Genomic DNA, 26,804 nt, shown 5'->3' with positions numbered 1-26,804 from the left:
ATCGAGGTATGCGGTTGCTGAAAATATCTTGCTCCACAAAATCCTCGAGGGATGCATCCTTATATCTTTTGATATTTACGTTACGTTTCTTTAAACGAAACGTAAAATAAAATATATTAACAACATTATTACTTTTATTTAATTTATGTATGTTAGATGCTATAATATGTTAACGTAGCGACGAAAATATAACTTGAATAAATGTGTCGGACGTACAATTCAGTAATGCTACAATAATTGTATATAAAAAAAGCATGATTTTAGAACTATCACAATGATGACGTTTGCAATATTAATTATTTATACTACACAGCTTAGATAGAATAAATGACATAATCACTTTCATTTTTTTAAATTTATGTAATGCTTTTTTATGTTAAACTACATAATAACTCAGGATCTAGTATGATTTCATTTTGCATTCATTATCAATAATAGACTACTACAGCTCCGCTGCATGTTAGATATTTGCAAGAATATATATTTTATTTAATGAAACCTAGATTAGCTCATGCAAAATGTAAGCTTTCCAATAAAAATTAAAGTAGATTATAAATTGTACTTTTATAGCTAAAAATTTGTAATATAAAAAAAAACAATATTTTTGTATAATACGATTCAAGTATCCGAATTACCTTTGGTTTTCGTTTCAAAGTTTTCCTGCTTAACGTTCGTATAACACCGTATATATTTTCCATTTTTGATAAAACACTTTCCACATTTATCCACAAAACGATTCGATTCGTGTCGAAATTTCGATCCAGTGCAAAATTGATTTAAAAATGTTCTAATTGCAGCGAAACGCCGCGCTGCAGCCGTGATGTGCGCCGACGGTATGCACTTGGTCGTTGCGCATCACCGCTGCAACTTTTTACCATTTTTATAAATATTTATGTATTGTCCATTCGCTCCGATAAATCGCGAATACTTTTAGCTAATTAATTCCTTGTACCGCTAGTTGACAGTTATGTTTTCAATTATTTTTTCTGTTATTAAGAAAATGTAAACAGTATTAGAAAATGATATCAAGGATAAGTGTACCGTCAAAGATTTGTAGACAGAAGCGTAATATTAGAATATAACATATATACTCAGTGGTGGGTTAGAAACCCAATAGTCTACCTAAGCCCAATAGCCCAATTTCGCAGATGTTTACCAGGGCTATTTATTTCGTATTCTTATTATTACATTAGATTTTTACTACCACACATTATTTTATTGTTATAATTTATTGCGATAAATTTATTCACTAACAGTTGAAAGAATTTCGTCGTGACCGCTAAGTGATGATCCGCAGTTTTCCCCGAATCATGTCGAGTATTTCTCGATGAATACCGTCAGTGAAATTGAAACATTTAATAATAATCATATTATGAACGGTGACCGCTCATCAGTAGCTATTTATTTGTTTATAAAAATTTACCTAACACAAGTGGGTATTCAGTTCAGCCTACAAGCGAAGTATTGGTAAATGTTGCTCTGGATATATGTACATTATATATGTAAATGTAATGTTTTTTTATTTACTTTATTTAAATGATCTCAACAGTATGTATATGAAACACAAACGACAACTATATCATCATATAAATAAAACAAAGTTAGTAATACTTTTAATATTAATACATATAATGTTTTAATATATATATTAATATATTTACAGGTCTTATTAGATTCGTTTCAAAATATAATCGACGTGTCATTTCAATGTAAGAAGTATGTAGTTATACCCCGCACTGTTTATCGTTCGAATGTATGTTGCGGAGGTGTTAATACAGTGATAACAAAACTTATGGGGCATACATATACGACTATACGTCTGTTATATATACTATACTTACTATCGTATATAAATGCGAAAGTAACTCTGTCTGTTACGCTTTCACGGCTAAGCCACTGGATCGATTTTGATGAAATTTGGTAAGTAAACTTAAGTCCCAAGGTAATAGCTAATAGGATAAAGATTTGTGTGCTATTAAGTTTTATAAATTATGTCATTCATCACATAATGCTAACTGTTTTCTAATCAGAGCTTGTCGCGAATATAATAAGCATTTTGGGAACATTGATATATTTCATTTGTCTTTGATTAAATTTAAAGATAATATTTGTAACAATCTTAAATTAACTTAATTTATATACTTTTAATATTGTCCAATATTTTTTATCTTATTGTGTTAAAATATTTGAGTGCATTTTATGTTTTATCAATCGGTGGAAACTTCGCTGGATAATGTGATATTTAAATTGTATTATGTAATCAGATTATATTTTATATCTGTTTGTTTCCCAAATATTAAATAAATAAATAAATAAATAAATTTCGCGCGGCTAAAGCTGCGGCTTAAACTGGTTTTAAATATACGTGTTTAGGTTTCCACGGTAGCATTACTTTCATTACAAAATAATTTCGATAATTATCGTAGGTTTTAAAACAGTGAATTTAAGCTCAAAATATAGAAATGAAATCAAAAATATAGAATTGAAATCAAATTATTGTTTAAATTGTATTTTGATTTCATTTTTAGGGTACAAGGCTGAAGGCAAATTCCGGGTCTGGCATAAATAAATTTTCGCTCATGAGATTTTCAATAGCACTCCAAAACACCTCGAGACCAAGCCAGCACGAGAAAACATGGGTACGTCATATTAATATATTTCCTAAGACTAGTAGACATTACTAACAGGCAAATAATGAAACTAATCAAGTCAACGCATGAATCTCGAGAACAGATAAATAAACTCGGCGGCCTTTTTGTTCCCTTAAAGAACAAAATATCATTATCTATAGATACCTTCGACTAACACAATTATTGAGGGGGTTATTCGATGTTACTCTAGAATTCAATCACTAACAACGACGAATATTCAATACTTGTTGTACATACATAATGAATTATATAATTTGTAACGCAAATGACGTGAAGTGTTACTGTGACAAGCGAGAGTTAATTGTTTAGCCCCGTCGAGTATGGAAAATACATTAAATATGATGTATGACTTTTCAGATTCTTATTGGATTTTTTTAAGGTAAGCCGATGGGCAGATGAGCCGCCTTATGGTAAGTGGTTCCCGACCATAGACATTAGCGCTCTAAGTAATGTCAATCATTCCATTGTCATTTCGTCACCAACCTTGGGATCTATGGTGCTATATCCGTTGTCTCTGTCACACTGGCTCACTCACCCTTTAAGCCTTTAAAACTTTTACGGCGGTAGAATATCTGATGAGTGGGTGATACGCTGACAGAGTTCTTTGATAATTATCATATTATATATCCGCAATTGATATTTATTTTTCAAAATAAACAATAGCCGATTTGATGCTTACGCTGGCAACATTTAACAAAAAGCTACAATTATTAATTTCAGAGATTCACCGCAATGAGTATGGTTATTATTCAAATTCAATGCTTATATAACCTTACTACAATACGGTTTTTTATAGTAAGTATTTGTGATATGTTAGATAAATCATAATCATATAAGTCAAAACATAAGTTACGGGAATCCCCGCACGCGTACCAGTCGTCGAACGGTTCAACAACTATTCTCCTTGATTTTAACATTTTCGACATTGAAAGAAGTCGGTATGGCAGAGCCATAGCCGTGCCGAAACCTGCACATCGTAATACAACATTTTTTAAACTTATTAAAATCAGTTTTTTTTTATTATTTATGTTAACTGAACTAAGATGCTTTGGATACGTTAATCTTAAAAGGATATGGTGAGTTTCCAGCACCACTATGCAAAACTTCGTAAATAATGCATATGTTGCATGAAATTCTATGACGTGTATCCACCAACCATTTAATTATTATAAATTTTATTTTCTAGTTCGCACCAGACTGATTCGACAAATAAAACTCAAGTAGACTTGTAATGTATGTTTTTCCGTTCATATCATTAATTCCATAATTTCCGCCGATGCGGGCTGCTCCACACTTTCTAACCCATTATCTGGACTTTCGTTCGAGGTTTTGTTCACGAGGATCATGCACTCGTATATCTCCTATTATCTGTCTAAAATAATACACAGGTATATTTTGAGGGATTTTCGAAAGGTTCAAGTGTAATTTGTTTTTAGTCTATCAATAAATGTGTGTAATAATTATTGTTGTTTTTACTTTGTTTATCAATGTGTAAGATTAACGCTTCAATATTAAATTTATAAGTAATGTAAGTAATAATCAGTGGCCGTTTTACGAGACGGTTGATAGGCTCAACGCGTTTTCCTTCCCCTTTCTCTCTCACTGTACCTCGTACGAAGCAATGGAGTAATTTCTTTTATTCTATACATCTTCTAATAAATTATTTGTTATTGGCAAGAAACGAAGCAATTAATTTTTTCCAACAATTAAAATAAAAAGTTGTGTTATTTAAATACAATTACAATGTTACAATATATATATATATATATATATATATGTATATTATTTGTAATATAATTGTATAGAGATTTGGACCAAATCACGTAGTTAATTGGAAACGGCTCAACAGTTACTCAGTTATTTAGTAATGAAATCATCCTTATTAAACAATAACATAATTTGTCAGTAGTTAAATATAATTGTATCCGTTATTAATAAATTAAGTTATTTATGTTACTAAGTGTAATATATCAGAACATTCTTTGGGCTTGGCATCGACTTCAAGAGAGCTTTGTTATTAATAAAGTGAATGAAAGGCCTTCTATTACTATAAAACCGGCTTTTAATAAAGTCACTGTAGGAATTGTCCTTTTAAACCAAATAGGTTATTGTAAAAAGTTTCTACTGAAATTCATTTAACTCTAAATTTAAAATTTAAATATCCGTCACACTTCCGAGCTATTAAATAGCAAATACACACATTAGTTAATATTATACGATTTATATTATGGCAACATCATATTTTTTTAACGAAGTCTACAATATTCTTTAAGAATAGAAGTTAATTTCATAGATGAAATAAAATACATGTAATAAATTCCTCGGTAAACGCCGACTGACTTGGAGCAGTGACTGGCATTTCCAATAGATAATGAACAGTTTTCTGCCAGCTAGTGGCGCGTGCCACACTGCCCGTGTTTATTGACCGTTACAACTGTAGAGGGAATGTAGCGTCATTAGGATTATTCACGGCAGATTTACGACTTCTATAGTTTTAGTATTATGAAATTGAAAATTGTTATCATCAAATTGGTACAGCGTACTTGCAATGTAATTATTGCGTAACACGGTTCGTAATTTACTTAAATGAGGTACCTAACGATTTTATAGCGGCTTAAAGTAAATTGACTTGGTATATTTTGTTTGTTCGAGTTTGGGATAAATAAAAAATTCCAATTGAAGAAGGAGTTAAGATTAATAAATCATATTAATTTACATATTACATACGATTTTCTAATAACCCTGATATATCATGCACTACAAACAGTTATTGATTAATATGTCTCTAGAAAAATCTTTAATTTTACTTCCAAAATTTTTTTCGGGAAGCCAAAATAAATATCAGAGATTATTCAAGATCTCAACTAATATTTACTTGCATCGCCGCAAATACTTACGTACTGGGCCATCACAGCACAATTGAAACAATATTATTATTTTATGTTTTCTTCGACTCACACATTTCTGTTTTATGTACCTACAACTATGTATAAACGAAACGAATTGAAGAACTCTTAACAATCGATGTGACGTCAATACTTCGTTATACAGCAATTAACAATTAAAATGGCGATATATTGCTGGTAACTCGCTTTTCTTTACATCGGAAACAGAAACACTAATCACAGAATTCCAACGATATTTCATTTTAATAAGTTTTAGTTAAAGTGTTGAGAATTCATAAATTAAACCAATCACACACTACACACTAAATTTGATATACTATGTTAAACTATAATTATTATAAACCAGATTACTGATAAATTAAAGTTTTATTATTTAATAAAATATGTTTTTAGACACGAGGCGTGAAGTATGGACTCGCTCGTTTATATAATGTACAAAAAAGTAAATTGATTTTTACGGGATAGTAAGTAGTAATGTTCTTTTCGAAAGCGTTACATTTTTAATAAAAATAATAAATAGTATCGGGTACATTTAAAATTTAAAAGTAGAGTTTGATACGTCGATTTTTCCGTTGAAGTAATAATCTATATTTTTTTTAAAGTTGGAAAGTTTCTTAATATCGAATCGCGAGTTACTACTGGTAACTCGCGATTCGATATTAAAAAACTTCCTGCCTTAAAGTCTGCTTATTAAGATATTGATATTTCACGCCACGGACTGGATCAGTTATCATAAAAGCCAATCAAACTTAATAGACAAATAAAATCATTGATTTTTGTAGCTCTATCCAAAATGAATGCAGGCGTAACTCCATAGCAACACTAGTTTTTCTTGTAATGTTACTCGACTGTTAATTGTATTCTTGAGTCCACTTAATAAGATATTCCGATAATTATCTATGTACAAAGTCAATGTTCTCACTTTGTTATGTGTAAAATTTACTTGTTTTCTCTTACAAATTACTTTGTAATATAATTCTTAAGAGAATCTATCGTCGCCATCTTGTTTTATCTATATGGTATTGTATCTTACTGCACAATATTGTTTCGCTAACAATGACTGTGCTCGGTGAACGGAAGATGTGGCTTATAACGTAAAGCCATCAGTTTGCCTGTCTTTATTGAAGTTGGCCTTGCTGCACGCGATCTAGCTTTATTTATTACTTGTAAACACCATTTCCATGTATATTTTTTATATCTCTACTTGTTATATAAATTTAATTTTTTTTATATTAAATATATCATAATTTTATGTTTCTGTTATTCTTGTTTTTGTCTTTTATTTTAAACCCGTGAAAATATTTCCGTAAATCATGTAAGTAAAATTTCGTATTACTTGTTAACTTTTTAATAGAACTCTGAACATAAATAATAATGTTGCCATTGCAAAAACGAATGTAAATTAATGAAAAATTATTGCCACAGATAATTAATAGATATACATTTTATATTTCAAGTGTACAACATAAGTTCATAATGTTTAAAAGTTTTTAATATTGTTTTATAATAAGCGAGAAGAGCGTTTTATTTTAAATAAATTACTTTACTTATTATACAGACGTTTTTTGCAGTTATATTTCAGACTAAGATGAGTTAAAAAACTTATAATACTTTTTTTTATAGCTTCCTTTGGTCACCTTCACTTACAGACATTGATATGATAAAAAATGTAAACTACTTCTGACATCACTGTCGTCTATCTAAGACGTTATATGTACTATTAATACAAGAAATAATAACAAACTTGTTACCCTTGCGCATGGTTTTACGGTTATATAATAAGATTAATCTTAGTATTCATTAAAATAATAGTTTTTGGATAAGGATGCTTAGATTTTTTTAACAATAATTGTAAAAACTAACATAATCGTAAAACTGCTTATTTAAAAGATCAACTATGCGAGTTTCTTGCCGTTTCTTCTCGTAGTTTTCAGAAACGGTGGTTGGAGTTGAAATATTGACGCTTCAAAAATGATTTATATTTATGTTCCTTGTGTAATTATACTAGTTGCCCACGTAGGCACGTTAATGAATAGATTGGTACTTCAAAGCCTTTATTAGCGTAGTCGAAAGTGAGCAGTCACGCTCTCGTTCGAGCGGCAATTATTTGAGTAAAATGAAATTGTCAATTACGGCACCCGTGTGATGCGCCCTGTGCGGTTGCATTAAAAATTCTCCGAACGCTTTCTTTGACAGAGTAATTTTTTTTTTTAGTTAATACAAATTTGTATAATGTCGACGATGTCACTAGCCCGTATACGTATAAATGTAGTTACAAAAATGCGGCTTAGACGAAGGTTGAATATTTTTGATCAAAATGTTTTAAATTTTAAGTATCAATATTCTTTATATTCTGTGACATTCAACGTTCAGTAAACATGAAATTTCTTCTGACTTTAATATTGTCCCTTTTTATTAAATATAAAAAAACAGATGACATAAATTAAAATTATAATTATTATTCTTGTTTTTAATTCATTTAATTATCATGTTGTTCTAGATATTTACGTTTGTATAACTAAGTTTCCACTAATCTTCATTAAATAATTCAAAATTTGGAAATTATTAATCTCATGACATGTACCATCTCTTTCATACGTGACATTGGCAGAATATTTTCCGCTCAACTAGCGCAGTTACACGCCAGTAAAAGAAAAAAAAAACTTGGTGTGCGTGACAGCTACAATTGACACATGCCAAACTCCATACTACTTTACTAATGCGTGAACTTAGTAGCCAACTATTGGTTACATTTTTTTTTCAAAGCGTTCTCAACTTTTTTTATTCTATTTAGACATTTAAATAATCAAAGCATACTTCATATAAATATAATACGGAAAATTATTGAACTCTTAACATTATTATTGCAGTTTGTGGACGTTTAACTATTATAGAAGTTTTTTTTTGTAGGTATATAAGTATATAGGTAGGCTGGAGGACAAATAGACCCCCTGTTGGTAAGTCGTCACAACCGCCCATAGACGTCCATGCTGTAATAAATAATAACCTATATACATATTTAGTGGGTGGTACCTAACCAGACAGGCTTGCACAAAGCCATACCACCGAGAACTAGTCAAACTTAACAATAAATAGGATACATTACACCCAAACACGTGTCATGTCTATTGTGCAAAAGGGAACCACGGATCGGTGCGTTCAAAGCGTCCATGTCGAACGGACAGCAATCAAACTCACGATAACTACTCGGACATGAGAGAATAATATATTCAATGTGATCAGGGGCTGATTTTCGGACCAGGCTCGGGCTTTTCACAAAAAAATAATGAACAAATTTATCTTTATATTATAATTGTATCAAATCCGGCAATTAATTTCATTTGAAAGGTTATTTAAAAAGCGCATGAATTTTTTTTATAAATATGGTTCCGATAACGATTCATTTTGAACGTTACATAGAATCGTTGCATTCGAATTCGTTCTTAAAGTTTTACCTCGCTTTCTGATGAGCTGATGAGCTGAGTTACCCGGCATAAGTTAAGTTTTCATGTGCTTATTTTATATTTACAATAATTTTGTCGCGCTCGACAGTAGAGGTATCAATCAGCCAGAAGACGTCCGCTGCTGGTCAAAGGTCTTCTCCAAGGATCTCCACAACGGCCGAGCTTGCGCTACCCACATCCAGTGGCTTATTGCGACCCTCACAAAATCGTCAGTCCACGTTGCGGTTTCCGGTCGCTACTCAAGAACTTTTCTGCTCCAACGGATGTCAATTCGAGCTATTAGGTATTATAATATACCAATAATCATCAAAACAAGCCCATAGCCTTTTCAAATAGTTATTAATGAGACAGTCAAGGAATATAACAAACCTTGTATGAATAGCACAAAATATATAATTTCCGTTGAAATTTCAGTTAAATATTTGCACGCACCTCTATCACGATAACTTAATACTTAATCACGACAACGCAAATACTATGATTGTGGACATTTATTACTATTCTCGATACGTAAATCGATGTCTCGTTTTGTTCTTAATCGATGTAACGGTGAGATCTATTATTCCAATTCTAACTATGCGTTAGTTATATTACAAGAAACGTAAAAACCACTTCGATTTATTGCGGTATAAATGTACATTATAACTAAAGCCCATATTTAATACACAAACGTTCCTTAACAATATATCATGTATATATTTTTCAATAGAGGTCATTTTAACTGGGATCTTGTAAACCATAGACATTGCCCTACTAAAGAACAATCGACTAATATTTTTCGTAATTATCAGAATTCTTATATACATTTACAGATCACATCCGATGCAAACAATAATGAAAATTATTATTAATAATTAATATTTTTTAATTAATAATTATTTTGATAATTAAGTATTGTTCCTTAATAAATATAATAATAGCGGGCTGACGAACAAACGAACCACCTGACTGTATGTGGTTAGCACCATAGTAGTTAGTTATGATAGATTAATGTCGGAAATGCAAACACCTAAAATAGATGAAAAAAGATTTTTAATCCGTATGTTAATACATTCGAGAACGTTCCAGAAGCAAGTGAGAGATGTCAATCTTTTTTTTTTAAAACTATACAGCTACGGAACATTCTTTAAGACCCAATAATTAAACATTATGTGAGACCCAATTCATAATTATTTCCCTTATGACATTGTGTTTATAAAGACAGCTCTAATAAGTTATGCGTATTCGAGCATCGAAATATCACTTTGTGTGTCTGTATATGGAGTTAGTGTGGATGGAGTTCCGTGCAGGATAAATAACATAATGGATAAAAAATTAAAAATTTTAAAATGTAAATACGTCGGTGAAAATGAGTTTCAAGTTGGTTTTTATACCCGATTTACATTTAATATCTTATAAAATTTCGTGTATAAAGTATACTATGAATATGATTATATTAACTCCGATTTAGGTTCCCTGCAAACATAGTAGAATTGCAAAAAGACCAACTGACCATCAGTTCGTCTATTTGAAAGTCTTTATTTTACCAACGCATTAATGTACACTGTTATTTTAGAATATTTTAGACGCTAATTGCCAATATGCCACTCGACATTCGTGTCTGTAATTAAACATGCATAACATAACTCTAGAATATTTACACTACAGGGAATGTAGTCATTTTGGGGATCGATGAATGCACATTTGTCACAATTCACAAAGTTCTCATTATATTACACGTATATTCACACGGATTGGCGAGTACTATAACATTAGGAAACGGAAGTACGCTCCGATTCCCGCAAGGCAATTGTCACCTGGTCGGCGACGTGACGAATTGTATTAGTTTTACGTCGATAACATCACTATCATACAAAGCCGTACCGAATTCAAGGCTATTTTGGTTATTTTAAAGTTGTGACTTTGAGTGAATTTGTTTGATTTTGACATGAAGTCGACATCGTTATCAACATTTTGTAGTTATTCGAACCATTTCATAACTTTCTAGAAAGAGTTATTTTATTTCTGAGATGGATTGCTCATTTCATCGCTAAGTCTATAGTTTTGATGTTCCAACGCGGATTATGATTTCTTCTTACATGTAATGCTCTTACATGAATATTAAAGTTAACTTTCTCTACAAAGCACTCGAACACATTGTGTGTGACGACTTTTTTTCACTTTCCGCGCGTGGTATTATTAAGAAATTATTTCCTATAACCATTGTTACTAAAGTTGTGTTTACTCACTTGAAATAATGTCACAATCTTACGACAGATAAAATAAAAAAAAAAACATGTAAATCAATAAAAGTTATGTGGAACAAATGTTGCGTACGAAGCCTTAAATTACTTTATTTTTATTAAAGTATAGATATTTTAAACGTGACTCTTGAACGTTTAATAATTTACATAATGTATATATTAGTAATATGAAATATTGAGCCGTTTTTTATTTTATTTTTTACTTTTACTTGAGACAGTTCTTGTGTACAATAATATTAATGTTATATAAAGTTGTAACGTAAAAATGACAATCGTATTTATTCCATCACAAATAATTGAATGAAAGAAGTATTATCAATTGATTTATCAATTAGATATTCTTGTATTACGGATGGTATAATTCTAAGTTAACTCCTAAGCGGTTATCACAATTATTGTTAAATGAGCAGCTTGCCTTGACCCGTGAAGGGTCACGTTTACGAATACTTGCGTGTCAGGTGACTGAGTAATGGTTAAATAATTAGGGATTGTCCACATTCGTTAGTACAACGTAGATTCTAGATAATAAAACATTTTGATGAAATAAGTAAATTTGTAATCGATTACATACGTTTATAAGTTTAGATATTTGACGAAGAGATATTCTATATCAGTCATTCGGATCTTCGTTTGGTACCAGTTAACAGACTCGTTACGATATTTATTTTGCATCCTCGTATAAAATAACTAATAATTGTTTTTGGTATGAATTAGTTTTGCATAGTTATTATACATAAGTGTATGGTGTAGACTTGTTACGAAATAATAACACAAGTGGAAAATAAGAAAATAATTGTCATAATCATTGTGAAATTAATTTACTAGTAGATATTAGTTCGTATGCATACAAGTAAGAATACGTGCGTATGATTATTTATTGTTAAGTTCTACCATTATACTTATTAAATGCCGTCACCACTGAACTTGCTCGATTACATCCAACACTCAGGAGCATCAATTTTACCTGAACAATATCTGTCTTTTCTGTTAAATTCTCGAACCTTGCTAGAATTTCTTTCACAGACACTTTGGGTTCCATAGTCTCTTCGTGTATCGTCTCCATGTGACCACTGGAGGAGGAAGAGAAACTTTGGGGGCACTTTTTACGTTCGGGGTTCTTGCGGCGTACGGGTTCTGGGTCGCGGGTATCCGCTCCCGAATCGGAATCTTCGGGAGCGGAGGCATCGGCACTGGATGCGGCGCCTTCCGAGGAGTTTATTAGCGAGTCGAGACTGGGAGCTCGTCGGGGAGGAGAGAAATCGTCTTCGACTTCTAGGCCGTAAACGCGTTGTAAATGGCGCCAGTTGTCGCGCATCGCGGCGGTGAGGCGCGGCCGCTGCATAGTGCGCGCGCGTGCGCGGTCACGGTTCGACTGCGCGTCGACGCGGGCAGTAGCGCTATGGGGTTTGGAAAGCTCTTCTGTGTTGACACTTTGATTGATGCCTCTGGACATTTAGTTATGGGTTCGACGGTTTCAAGGTTATAGTGAACAGATCATGTATACTATTACGATAGTGCTCTATATCTGCATTTCTACACATGAATGATGTGCTACGGAAAATTATTCAAATGTCCATTATTATGATTGAAATCAGAGAACATAACTTTTGAAACGTTCGCAAGTGTAAGGTTGACGTGCATTCTCTGCTACGATTAGTTCCTTTTACGTCCCCGCTTAATACCGGATGTTGTTACTCGTCGCTACATGATGTAAGGAAAGGAAATTTATGTACTTCTTATAACGATTGAGTTTTATATAACGACTTCGGTGATTTCGCAGAAATTTCTGCAAAGTATTATAAGTATAACATCGTCGATAATCACGATCGAAGAAAAATATAAGTCATAATAACCTCCTTAAAATAGACGTACTAAAAAAACCGAAAGTTTAATTTTATTTTCAGAGGATTCTAAAGAGCCTTTTAGTCATTTTTTTTTATAAATCTGCAAGCGGACAGCGTAATATTAACCGAGTATAAAACGAGTGTTCTTGCAGTTAAGTCTAATAATTTTCCGACAACTTTAAATTATCTCTTTATTGACAAACGTCGTAAGTTTTAAAAATTTAAATACAAGAGTGTTCATACAAATACAATTATAATAACATAGACTTATTGTTTTTACGAATTAATCCGAGGTTTCATCAGTAAAATGGCACTGTTGTATTTAATGAATAGATTTGCTGGTCTAATAATTTTTCACTACTCATCATAATAGTGAAATTTACTATGTAGATTTTATTTTATAAGCTGCTCTAAATTTAAGGGGAAAGTATGAAAATATTTATGTTAATTTTTAACAAAAAAATACTTCGAAATTAGCCTTTATGCACACGCAGTATCAGTGTATGAATATTAATATTTGTGTTAGTGCCGCGTTTTGACGAAGGTCTTCCATCCTTAGTATTTACTCATGACATCTTTGGAATAATAAATTCAAATCCTTTTTTTTTAAATAATTTAATAAAATTTACGAGTATTTTCAATATTCACGTTTTGCCTCGTTAATCTAGTGGCTCGATTAAAATACTACAGAATTTGAGGTCCTAACAACAAATCTTGGACCAAGGCAATAAAATGTTAAGTTTTCTGTCAAATTAATATAATTTTATGGTAGAGTTGACACTTCGTGTGCCTGTGGCCCGCGTATTGATTTTAATAGTATCTATTGTTTATAATAAATGAACTTTTCTTGACAATTATAAAGTTTGCTATCGCGTTAAATAGTGTTAGTTAGCAATAAATAAATTTCTACTCTTAATCAGACTGGGTATGCAGCTTTCAGGCGTCTCTTATCCTATAATCATGACGAGTTTCGCCTCGGAATAATTATCTTTCTATTCAACTAAGTATTTGAAAGCATTATTCAAAATATCTATTAAAAAATACCTTTTTAAAATATTATATTGTCACGAGTGCAAAAACTATTTGCAAAATATCATGTCAATCGATTTGGTGGAACTGGTTCTAAATTTAGTAAACACTTTTTTTTTTTTTAAATTATAAATAGAAAAAATACTTCATGTAATACATAATTAAACTTTTTCCACTGTTAGGTAATCCGACTTTCGACCACAGAGTAACATTTCAGTGTGTTCACGGTCAGTATACCGGAATTTAACGGGACCGATTCTAGCAATGTTCTGTATACAATTTATAACTATCAGTTTGATAATTAATTAAGATTATAGGAGTTCGCTAGTGATGGTTACCATGCTACTTAATAAGGTGTATTAAATATTAATTTAATTCGATGAAAGTGCAGAATTACACCAAATGTTTATATATTATTTTACTACCATAACATTTTAATAAAATGAATTACATATAACAATCAAATTTTTGGACGTCCTTTTATTTTAATTTATTTAAAAAAGTAGTTAAGTATTTTTTATATAAAAAAATGATATATTTGTTTTTTTTTTTTTTAATTGTCTTTCATATCCATCTACAACCCTATGCACATAATCTTTAACGCATCGTGAACATGTGTACCTTGTTAATATAACTGTATCAATTACTTACTAATGAGGAAATAAATTGAATAGTTAATTATGGCGAACTGAGATTTTGTGGAATATAAAACAAGATCTATTTAGTTTTACATTTTAAAATTATTAATTACTGTTAAAATAAGAACGGTGTCTTGAAAAGGAAAAATATTATATTAATGTTCTAATAAATATATAATCTATAATATAACCAAACAAATCTTAAGTAAGATCTGAAAACCTCTTAATATTTGTAAATACTATTCTTGTGTTAAGGTAAAAGAAACAAGCCTCACGGCAGTCACATATTATGTACATATAGCAACTGACATCTTACCTTCGAAATAAACATCATTAACATTATATCTTCTTGGAAAATGGATTGGTACTATTGGCCAACTCTAGCATCGCGCGCGCTCATTGGTCAAATCAAATAACACGCGCTTCCCCCACTTCCTGATACACACTTCCGTCCCTTTTCACAAAATTGTTCCTACAGATTTCAAGAAAACGAGGCAAAAGCCTTCAAAATTGCAAGTTGCTGTACTATGTACTTGTGCTAGGCTACCCTACAGGTCTACTTACTTACAGTTACACAAGAGTCAGAATCTCCTTCGAAATAAGCTGATTTCCTATTATGAGTATGAGAGTATTATAAATATATGAATGATTCTGTGGTGCTTCCATTGATATGAAACCGCGACCTTTGGTTGAAATGCAAAATGGAGACAGACAAGAAGATAAAATTTACTATTATAGACAAGTCTAAACTTAAATAAGGGGGGGGGGGGGGGGATTTGTGAAGTGCAGATAAGAATATACTATATTTTATGTTAAAACCTTTGGAACGCGCGGCATCAATTGTTATAAATATTGGTACAGCAGTTTTGTTAGTTAGGCAAAAAACGACTCCTAATTTATTAATTCAGATATCTGAGTAAATAGATCTATTCGCTAATACTGCTTTATATTATGCAATCTTGATTATATAAAAGTATCTAATCATATTAGACTTCAAAGATAGGCCCGATAACAATACGGGCGATCTGAGTGAGTAATTAGTCACGATTGGCTGCGCAGATATAGTTTTTAGGAAGAAAAGCGATGAATGCGAGCGGTAATTGAGACTAGACGACTGAAGCGTTTTAGAAACTGCCGAGAAGAAGTGAGAAGCATTTTGAGACTAGACGACTGAAGCGTTTTAGAAACTGCCGAGAAGAAGTGAGAAGCATTTGTGTACTTTACGCGCTTGCAATGCTTACACGGAGTATTACGTAGATTGCTAAATAGTACATGCATAAAATATTTGAGCCATTTCGCTCGTTCCGGCTCCGAAGGACATTACAAGAGCCTGCATTCCTGAGTCTGAGAGAAATAACGGGCGCCATGGGGATACATACTCTTTATCTTGGTGCTAAGGCTTCAGGTGCTAGAGGTTTTGGTCTGGGTATTCACCACCCTTTCATCACGTTTTCTACCACCAAATATAAATACTTAATATTGATATGTTCCGGTTTTAAGGGTGAGTGAGCCAGTATAACTACAGGCATAAATGACAAAACATGTTAGTTCCCAAGGTTGGTGGAACCTGACGGTAAGTGGTTTTTGTCAATCCGCCTACCTATATCACAAAAAAAAACTCATTCGTGTAGAAACTATAATATCTGCGTAATTTACTAATGGTGTGATATTCGATCAAGAAGACTTTTTTAAAATAGGACTTAAAAGTGTGTCTGTGTGTGTATGCGTGTGTGTGTGCGTGTTTTCAAGAAGTTAATACGTGTCAATTTTATAAAAAAAATTGTAAAAATAAAAGCCTGTGTTCAGGTTCGTGGACGATACTAGTCCAAAGGTCAGGAATCGGGGCAGATCCTGTAACTCTCATATTAAATAATATATTCATTTTATATTAATATATTAGATCAATGAATTATTTGTCTTCCTGTATGAAGTCAATAATTGAACATTGATATAATTAATTATTTCGTAATTTGAATGTACGCCGTACATTGAAACACAAATAAAGCGGCAAAAAAATTGTGAAACTTTTATCGTATCTCCTTTTCTTGCAAAACTCGTTTTTCGTCAATATTAAAGTATTTTTACGATATAAAAAGTAAAGTAGACGTTACATATAACTTCTCTTAAAGTTAATATTAAGTCACTACGTGGTTTTGACTTCCCAGTTTGTAAAAATTGGCCTATGAATAGGTCCTATGAAGAAAATCTGAATATTTATTTTAGCCTGACAACCGGCAATGTGTGTTTAAATATTTTTTGTAGTACAATATCACAAGAAAGTATCAATCGATTTAGATCCGCAACACAGGTTCGGTAGAGTTCATCAAGATTTAAAAAAAAAAAATTTGAGTCAATTCTTCGAGGACTGAAGATATTCGAAAAATATAAATAATATTTTTTATTTACGTTCTTTTCAAAGTACCTCAAAAATTTCGCTTTTGATTGATTTTTTTGTTCCAGATTACTTTTTTCAACTTTAAAAACTACGTCGAATGTGACTAACTGTATCGAAAGCCAACTACACTTTGTCGCGATAATATAAAAAAAAAAGGAAAAACAATACATTACGGTTACTTCAAATAACTATTAAGATAAAATATATAGTATACAGGTCTTCAACTGAGAACGTGTCTACCGATAGGTACGTAATAAGAGTACCATAAATTGCCAGAGTGACGCTACCGTACCTACAGTTGTTTTATGACAACTAAACAAAAAATTAAATATATATCTGATGTTTGTAGTTTTCTAATAGTCTACAAAGAAAATTAGTTGTAATATTATAATTTAAGTATTATATATTTTAAGGCTTATTATATGGTTTTAAAAATAACGTTTAGCCTGTTCCGCACAAGTTCCAAGACTCCTCTGCCCAGCGGTGGGACATGTACGGGTTGCCACAGTGTCATATAAACATTGTCGTTCACTCCTCGCAACTCGAATCAGTTCCATTTCGAACTCTTTAAAGCGACATATTAAAATAATAAGACATCTCACGTACCTGCGAGTGTTGCAACACGAACTCAGCGATGAGCGCGTGCGCGTGGTGCGCGAGCGGCACGTGCAGCGTCAGCGGCGCGTCGCGGGCCGGCGACAGCTGCAGCGTGCCCGGCGTGGGCGCCGACGCGCGCAGCGAGCCCAGCGGCAGCGAGCGCCGCACCACCAGCCCTCCCGCGCCTGCGCACACCACGCTCGTACACACGTCTCCGAATATCGACCTCTCTCGGTGGTATTCGATCAGAAGTTCGAAATCTACGAATTCGACTGAAACGTCCCGCACCTTTGACGCCCACGGTGACGGCAGCGTGCGACACGGCCAACACGGCGCTCTCGCCGGGCGGCAGGCGCGCGGCGAACAGGCGCGCGAAGTAGAACGGCCACTCGCGCGCCATGTCCACGGCCTGGCGGCGCGGCGGGCGGCCGGCGCCGTGCGCGCGCAGCCACGCCGCCCCCGCGCGCCTCTCCGCCGCGCTCAGCCGCAGCGACGCCACGCCGCTCGACACGTCGTGCACGATCTGCGGACAGTTCCACTGTAGGCCGCCGAATGGCCGGGCGCCGTCGGCTCGGGGAGGCGTCGACTCACCTGCGCGTAGAGCAGTTCCAGTATGGCGGGCTCGTTGTACGTCTCCAGGGGCGTGAACACCTCCTTGCGGACGCGCAGCTTCCACGGCACGCGGGTGTATGTGAGGAACGCTCGATCGGACGGCAGCAGGACCGCCGGTGCGGGCGCGTCACCTGAGCGTACATGCGTAAAGCGTTATAGTTTCGACGATACTTGTCGACGTAGTGAGACAGATGACGAGACTAAACGTTGAATACGTACGTTCGATGTGTTCGGTTTTATCCGTGACGTGGGTCGAGACCGATTGTCGCCTCTCCGCTTCTAACTTCCTATCTCTTTCTTTCTGTGCCATGTGGGTTTTGAACGTCGGTCGTTCGGTTCTCTTTAGCGTGTCGGCGTTGTCCGATGGAAACATGATGTCGGATCGTGGACTTTCCCTCGCTCGGCCCATGAGCATATCTCGAGAATTTTTTCTACCGTCGTATCGCTCGAAATCGTCGAACATAGTAGAGGAGCGCTTGCGTTCGTAATTCTCTTCCATGTCGTTATCGTCCTTCCGCCTTTCGGCCCGCGTGGGATGTATTTCATATATTTCGGATGCATCTCTGCCCGAATAATTATCACGCATATCGCGCATATCGCGCATATCTCGCCTGTTGTCCATTGTCGATTCGGAATCCCATTCGTCTCTTCCCACTCGGCCTTTGTCGTCCTCGTAGCTAATTCTGACATCCGAGTCCTCCCCCCAATCGTCTTTTACTCTTCGATCTCGACGATCGGCGGTCAAGAAACGGGACGCCAAATCATCGCCCTGAACGGATTCATCGTCCTCCTTTCGTCTCGAACTCCAGTTAGCCAGAAAAGCGTGCCGGTCGTCGGCCTCCCTGTTCTGGTGCACGCCGAAGGTGTCCCGGTCTCGTCGTAGCTGTGCGAAGGTGGAGGAGGCGTCAGGTGCGGGCGGCGGCGGGGCGGGGTCTTCAGGGGGCGAGGGGGGCGCCACGGGCGGTGGAGGCGCAGGGCCGGGCGGCGCAGGAGGCAGGGGGGGCGGTGGCGCGTCCCAGCGGCCGGCGCCACCCAGTTGCCGCTCGAGCATCAGTTTCCGCGTGTCCTCCAGTTTGTTGATGGTCCGTGGAGTCTCCGCGGCCGACGACGTGCTGCGGACGGAGTGGTTGGCGGTGACACGTTCCAATCTTTGTCTCATTTCGGAGCTCAGTTTGAGCTTTCCTACGCTCCCGGGCGAGGGTCTCTGTGCACCGATTTCGAAACTCCGTCGAGCCGTCCTCTGGGTCGAAGGCTCCCTGGGGGATGAAGAGTGGCCGTCCACTTCGAACTCCTCCCAGTCTATTCCGGGCGAGGCCTCCGAGCGCGAACGCCCTCGGGGCGGCTCGTGTTCGATGCCGTTAGATTGCGCTTGTGGTGTAATTCTCCGTTGTATCTGTCGCATTTTAAACTTAGTAAAGTCTTGTGGCGTATCTTGTCCGACGGCGTCCTTGGGTGGAGGCCACCTCCATTTTCCTATTCGGACGGTTTTCGCACGTCCGTAGGGATCCATAAAGGGCCGGGCCTCCGACGGGTCCATGGCGTGCAGCGGGGGCGGCATGGGTGGCGGCGGCGGAGGCGGCGCTCCCATAGAAGTACTTTCATTTGACTCGCGTCTTGATTTTACGGAATTTCTTGGAGGGGAATGTATTTGTGCTTGCACTACCGTTGACGATCGCACAGGTGACGTTGGTGCAGAATCAGTCGATTCGACCACCTGACCGGCCAGTAGAGTTTGTAGAGCTTGATTTTGAGCCAGTAGCTGCTGCTGTATTTGAAGGTTCTGCGCCATCGCATTCTGAAGGAACGCTCGTTGCAGATTTTGATGGTACGCGTTAATGTCTACAGTGCCCGGTGGAGGTAAATGTAATCCTAGTGCCGCTGCCAGCGCTTCAGGAGTCGCTGGCATAGCTGGCATCGAAGGCGGCAAAGATATAGCACCGAAATTGAGCGCGGACGTGTTTGCACCTGAAGTTCTCGGCGTCGCTCCACCTCCTTTTATGGCACCAGAGAGTCCCTCACCATCTGTCAATCTCTTTAAACTGTCGTTCATAAATATTGGATCAAAAAGATTCGTAATGTAGTCATCCATGGAGTCTACGTTAGATTCCTTTCTGCTCGTTTTGCCACTATCTTCTTGGCCGCCACCTTTGATGAGCGTCGTCATGCTCTCGAGTCTGTTCAGAGTGTCTATCTGTTCGGTGTAGGAGCAGCTAAGGACGTCATCAATGAAGTCACGGTAATCTCTGCCCCCCTTTATGCTGGCGGCCAGTGAGCGCGCATCAGACAGCTCGTCGATGTTGGGATCCAGGACAGGCGAAAACAAGTCGTCCAGGAACTGGTCCACGTCGGACGCCTGGCTTGGGACGCGTACTCGCCGCACGTGAGACGCCAAGCTCGGAGCTTCCGATGTGTCAGACATTGCGGATGATCTGAGGATAACAAAAATAGATTGTTTTGTTTTATTTCGTTTAGATTGCCGTTAGTATAGAAAAGTCTAAACTTAATCACTAATAATCTTACTGAAAATATTGTTGTTATAATTAATATTATCGATACTAAGATTTTATTAAGGCAATTTGCCGCCGAATTCTGAAATTCGAATGACCTTAATACCATTAGATTCTTACCTCACTCCTCCAAATTCCGAGCTCTTTTCTATATAAGCCCTGCTGGACTGAGAGCCGGCCGGCGCCCGTTTGCCTGCGTACTGCGACTTGATGTATCGCGACTGCTGACCGCGGCTGGCTCCGTACTCGGCCTCCATGCCCTTACTGCTGGACACACTGGGCGCGCCTCCGAGCCGCTCCACGGAGTGGTAGCGGTCGTTCAGACGAGATTGGGACAACCCTAGATCAGCGAACTTAGTGGGCTGGGGCGCAGGGTTATCGCCTAGGAGATTATCCAGCGATCTGCTTCTAACTTTATCGGATTGCTGCTCGAAGTAGCGCTCGTTCAAAGCCGATTCTCGAGAGAGTATGTCGTGAGATATCTTTCTAGAATATTCTGTGGTGATTTTGGGTAAAGTGCGTGGTTCGTCTCTTTCCATCTTCCAGTTGTACTCCGATATGTTTTCTTCGATAGAATCTTGGAGCATGCGTTGGATGCTCGGGGAACGCGACTTCGGAGGTTCCGGCGGGGGGACCTTATTGAAAATATTTTATTTAAAAAAACGTAAATAAAAAAATATGTAAGATTGAATTGAATTTAAAATTCGATAAAACTACAGATTATTAATAGATATTTTTATAGAAGTAAGATAAAACCAAAGTAATAGATATACTCGAGAAATTGTATCTGGAGTACTCATCTCACCTGGGGCCGGTCATCAGCTGCGGGCGTACGGGGTGGGAGTGCGCGAGGTGGCGGTGCAGGGGGGCCCGATCGCGTAGCCGGGGCACCAGCACGCGAGGCGGGGGCCCGCAGGGCCTCACTACGGGGCGTCCACAGCGCAGACCACGTCTCGACCTCGCCCACCGCGTCCAGTGCATACTCGCAACCGGCCCACTCTGACACGGGAACAAGTATGTTTAATAAATAAGTTTTGTTTACATTTTGATCAGAGGCCTACAGTAAATATCATTATATACAAGCATAAGCATAGATCTATATCGAAGGACTGACCGGTGAGCTGCCCCTGGTGCTCCAGGCTGAGCGACCAGCCCGCCGCGCCGCGCGCCGCGCCCGCGGCCGCCAGCGCGCCCGCTGCCGCGCGCTCGCACGTCGTCCAGGGCTCCACGCACACCGTGTGCACGGAGTCTGCGTACGAGACGTTCGTATATACTGCACCGATCCGAGCGAGTCAAATGCGGCTAGATAACAGATTCGCTACCGACCGTCGTACAGCCGGAGCGGCAGAGCGGGCCGCGCGTGCTCCCGCTGCGCGCGCCACTCCAGCAGCGTGGGGGGAGCCCGGCGCGAGCCCGCACTGCCCACCCCCCCTCCGCACAGCAGGCGCAGCAGCCGCGAGCGCTCCGCACCCGTCGCCAGCTCCGATATCAGCCGCACGAGGTACCTGGCGAAATCGGATAGCTGTATTCCGGGTCAAAAGTGGAGGAGGGCCGTATGCTAGATGCTAGATGCCTTTATTGTGACACCTTTATATCTGTGAAGCAAATGGAAAGGATGACTCGTACTTGTGCAGCGCGGGTCCGGGCTGGAAGGCGGCGAGGCAGTGTGCCAGTAGACGCAGCACGCGTGGGGCGGCGGGCGAGTCCCCGGCAGCCTGGTTGACCAGCTGCACGAGGATCTCATCGCGCAGCCCGCGCGAGCACAGCCCACGGGACGCGATGTAATCCGCCAGCACCTGCGACACGTCCACTATATAAATCGCTATACACTCGCATGTCGGTACGATTATCAACGGGCGTTATAGTACTGTCCGATATTCGAGCATCGATAAAAATTTGCACTGCAGTAAATGATTTGTTTAAGTCGTACCTTCTGTCTCGCCTCATTCCCAGCGGCCGACTCGTCGCACCATCTTAGTATGAGTTTGAATATTGCCACGGCGTCGTTGAAATCTTGGTCCCTGAAATATATACACACTTATAACAAAACTGATATTAATAAGCTTTATATATATATATATATATATATTTATATTTGTGACAAATACCTAACAGCCGCTTTTGATAAGAATGGTTTAGTGATGGGATGTTTCTTCGGACTGAGTTGCCCGCCGTCCGCAAAATACACGGAGCTAAATTTGGCAAAAGCGAATTGCTGTAAGTCAGGCAGCTGGATTCGCTCTTCTTCCGCGAAAACGTCACCCGAAACCTGGAAAAATATGTTACGTACAATGTTAGAAAAAGTTACAAGACTAAAATATCTGCAAAATATATTTGTACTTATTAATGGACAAGGAATCTTACTTTTGTGATATTCTTGTCCGTATGAGGAGGCTGCCACTCGTCGATCTTCGACAAGATAAACGCTAACTCGGCGGGCACCTCCAACACCTGCATGCTCTCAGCTTTAGCCTTCTGTTCCGCTGCACGACGTCTACAATTAAATAAGGTATACATAAAATCGCGTGTTGAAAGAAATATATTTTATTAGTATTTCAGATTTTTTTAATCAACATCTCGTCGTTTTAATTAAAATTTTATACAAAATGAAATTGAGAGGATTCAACCGAGCAAAAACTTGTATAATATGGATTGCTAGAAGAGAAAAGAGAGCGACGAACTTGGCGGCGGCCTGCACGGCCTCGAGGCGGCGGCGCGTGTGCTCGCGCAGCGCGCGCGCGCGCGCCCGCGCCCGCCGCCCGCGCACCAGCGCCTGCGCGCGCACGACGCCGCGCCGCACCGTCACGAAGCGGCGCCGCTCGCGGGCGCCCTTCCACCACGACTGGATGCGAACGGCCGACTCGCGCATTTGGTCGTAATGTTTCCTGAATTAACGACACTTACTGTATAATTGAGATTATTATACATTTTTATCGTTGATTTAATCGTTTGGTTAGGTTAGGTGAGTTGTATTCACTTTTAAATTAATGTTTTCCATCAGAGGTACATATTATATAATTCATTCACTTCGAAATAAAAAATTAAACAATACTTTAAACCAAAGATTCGGGTAAGGATAAGTCTTTTGATAACAAAGTAGCAACTAATTAAGCCTAAAAAGTCTATATAATCTCGTAAATGGCACAACTGATACCTAGTGAGATATCCCCTGATGCGCGCCTGCAACAGTGTGGCCGCGTCACGTAGCTTGTCCGCACGCGCACGTTCGAGCGCGCGGTGTAGCGCTTCGCGCACGAACACTCGCGCCGCTCCCAGCTGGAAGTCTGCGCCCACTACAATAGATAAAAATTAGAAGAAAATAAAAATACGGGCGTGTAAAGATGTACTAATTGGAAATTCGTTCGGTATATACAATAGCTCACGCAAAAACGCTTACTTAATATCATGGCCCTGTAACTGTAGCTGCGTTTCTTAAAACATTTCCATTTCATTTTCTTAGTTACTTTCAACATGTTAGTTCGACTATCCGTTTGTGACTGAATCTTAATTGTACAATAATTATATTGATAAGATTTGATAGACGATGAATTTAGTCGATATATTAATTGTTCGGGCAATTAAACTCAACTATCGTGAATTCTAAATATCATATAATGGTGATACGATTAAACGTTTCTCTTCTTCGTCGTTCGTCATTTACGTTAATTGCTCTAGTGCCAGTGCCTGTAGTTGCCATGTAGGTCTAGTCACTAACTAGCGTCTGCAAATACCGAGGCACAAGGTTCGAATCCCAGGAGCCAAGTATAACGTTTCTGTCAAGAGATTCTCAGTAACAGAATGAATTTGGGAAATTGGCTATTTTATAATCTCATTCTTTTGAAAATATTTTAGGGCGATATTCCTGAGTCTGATGTCTCTATACCGGGTATATAGTCAGATCTAGTTCTCCGAATATAAGAGTGAGGTAATAGAGAGTGCACCTGTGTTTATACACACAAACTGTGTAATAATATGTCCTGCACATTCTACCAAACATTGCTACCGTCGTCAAAATTCGGCCAGACGGAAATTATTGTTTTTATTAATAAAATGCATATAAAAATAAAATTCCACAAAAAGATAATCCAACTCAACGCGATGCATTTTTAGAAAACTGATTCGGGATATTTTATAAAAGTCAAAAAAGTAAATAAAAATAGGTAAAAACCTTTACCCTTAAACCATTACAATCCAACCCTTCATTTCAACTTTCCTTACCTCTTTTGGGAAATCGGTTCGGACAACATTGTCATCATCACATTAAATTAAATATTTGAGTTTATTTATACATTTATTTTAGTGAGTGGTTGTATTCCTTAGGATTTTTCAAAACGTAAAAAATATGATAGTATATTATACATAATATGAATAAATATTATATTACCTTGTAACGAGCTGATAACGTATTTATTTTTATATACATATATTATTTTAATATTTTATATATACTACAACTATAAGTTATATAAATAGTTGCTATTATTGTAACATATAGCGTCATAACATCTTTTTTTACTAATGAAGTTTTATTCATGACAGCTGAATGCACGTCACGCCATGACAAACCATCAGGATTTTATTTAATGTAAAAATCTAATTATATGATAAAACATACCTGCCCCAGTTGGTGGCATTTCGGCGAGTATGGAGTTACATATTTCTCTATACGGCGTCGAACGAGCCGGCATCGCCTTCAAAAGGTACCTGAAATAATATATACGTACTATAATATTGTGCATTATTTAGTTGCTTCACTGATAAAGCCTGCACCGACATATATTGCTTAAGACACACATTGGCAAGATATTACGTAAATTGAAAGAACGTGTCAAGAAAAATTGGCTTCTCTTTTAGTCTATTTTAAGACTTTAAATTCTTATAAATAATTTTGCAACACCTCAATTGAATAAACTAAGTTGAACAATTCTCAGTAATCTATTTACTTGTTGGGTAATGATTTCTATTGTTATGGTAAACTAAATCTACTGCATAATAATGAAATATTCAAATTCGTGTATTTAGATTACTATTTATTAGTTAAAAAATTGAAGATGTTATATTTTCTCTTCTTGGTGACCTAAATATTTAATAAAATAAAGGAATATATTTTTTTATGTGCAATAACTTTTTTCTTCAAACTCACCTATATCTATCAACGAAGGCTTGGAATGGTATTCGTATAGGATACCCCATCTGTCTGATCTTGATAGTATCCAGCATTCCGGTATACCTCAACTGGGCCAATACACACGGCATGTCGAATTTCATGGGCGACTTGTCCGTATTGGGCTTAATGCAGCGTACAAACCAGGGGTTGCATCGGGACATAGATTCAAGCAGCTGGTGTAGGCTGTCCGAGAACCTATCATATGGAGTACGATAAAGATGATGACTGCACAACTTATACAAACGACGTTAAACAAAGTATTTTTATCATTCATATTAATTTGGTCTATTTTTAAGTATAAACTGGGATTGCTATACAAAGTTGGGTACATTTGGAACTTGTAGTATTTCGTAATGTTTCAGTCATTCTACATTAGTGAAAGAGTGTATTTTATTGTACTACAAGTACTGTATTTACCACGATGTTTCTATTTTTTAATAAGATTTTCTTGTACCTTGCAGCGACAGTTGGAGTCCTCGGCTTCATGGTCACAAAGCGTCCATTAGCACCTCGAGGTAGAGTCTTATTGGCATCATGCTGAGCACGAAGTTGCGACGACATTTCCGCTACTAGAGGAACTTCGCTGCTGCACAAGAGTTCTAACACATCAGCTCGTAGCGCATCCCGGTTCTTATCCAGGAAACCATCGACATTGTACCAGACTTGGCCGGCGTAGTGTTTTATCTAAAAAAATGTATATATTATTATAACTAACTTAATCTAATGAAGCTATTTAAAGTACAAAATATCT

The 26,804-nt window shown here is 37.2% G+C and overlaps 1 protein-coding gene across 1 annotated transcript in view; it reads right to left on the bottom strand.

Moving 5' to 3' along the window:
* Myo10a (Myosin 10A) overlaps positions 1-26,804 on the bottom strand; it is an 81,417-nt gene that overhangs the window by 14,870 nt on the left and 39,743 nt on the right. Inside the window, exons 6-22 of the mRNA XM_026643173.2 lie at positions 26,508-26,737; positions 26,030-26,248; positions 25,502-25,590; positions 24,041-24,179; positions 23,568-23,771; positions 23,251-23,380; positions 22,995-23,155; positions 22,817-22,907; positions 22,513-22,682; positions 22,213-22,391; positions 22,001-22,135; positions 21,692-21,885; positions 21,007-21,521; positions 18,599-20,808; positions 18,359-18,510; positions 18,056-18,290; positions 17,777-17,952 (exon numbers count right to left, since the gene is read on the bottom strand). Of these exons, the coding sequence (XP_026498958.1) occupies positions 17,777-17,952; positions 18,056-18,290; positions 18,359-18,510; positions 18,599-20,808; positions 21,007-21,521; positions 21,692-21,885; positions 22,001-22,135; positions 22,213-22,391; positions 22,513-22,682; positions 22,817-22,907; positions 22,995-23,155; positions 23,251-23,380; positions 23,568-23,771; positions 24,041-24,179; positions 25,502-25,590; positions 26,030-26,248; positions 26,508-26,737 (5,229 nt within the window). The remainder of the gene's footprint in view (positions 1-17,776; positions 17,953-18,055; positions 18,291-18,358; positions 18,511-18,598; positions 20,809-21,006; positions 21,522-21,691; positions 21,886-22,000; positions 22,136-22,212; positions 22,392-22,512; positions 22,683-22,816; positions 22,908-22,994; positions 23,156-23,250; positions 23,381-23,567; positions 23,772-24,040; positions 24,180-25,501; positions 25,591-26,029; positions 26,249-26,507; positions 26,738-26,804) is intronic.

This window comes from Vanessa tameamea, chromosome 9 (genome assembly GCF_037043105.1).
Source record: "Vanessa tameamea isolate UH-Manoa-2023 chromosome 9, ilVanTame1 primary haplotype, whole genome shotgun sequence".
Classification (NCBI taxonomy): Eukaryota; Metazoa; Arthropoda; class Insecta; order Lepidoptera; family Nymphalidae; genus Vanessa; species Vanessa tameamea.
Note: the sequence above shows the minus strand (reverse complement) of the source record. Positions and strands in the feature narration are given on the sequence as shown.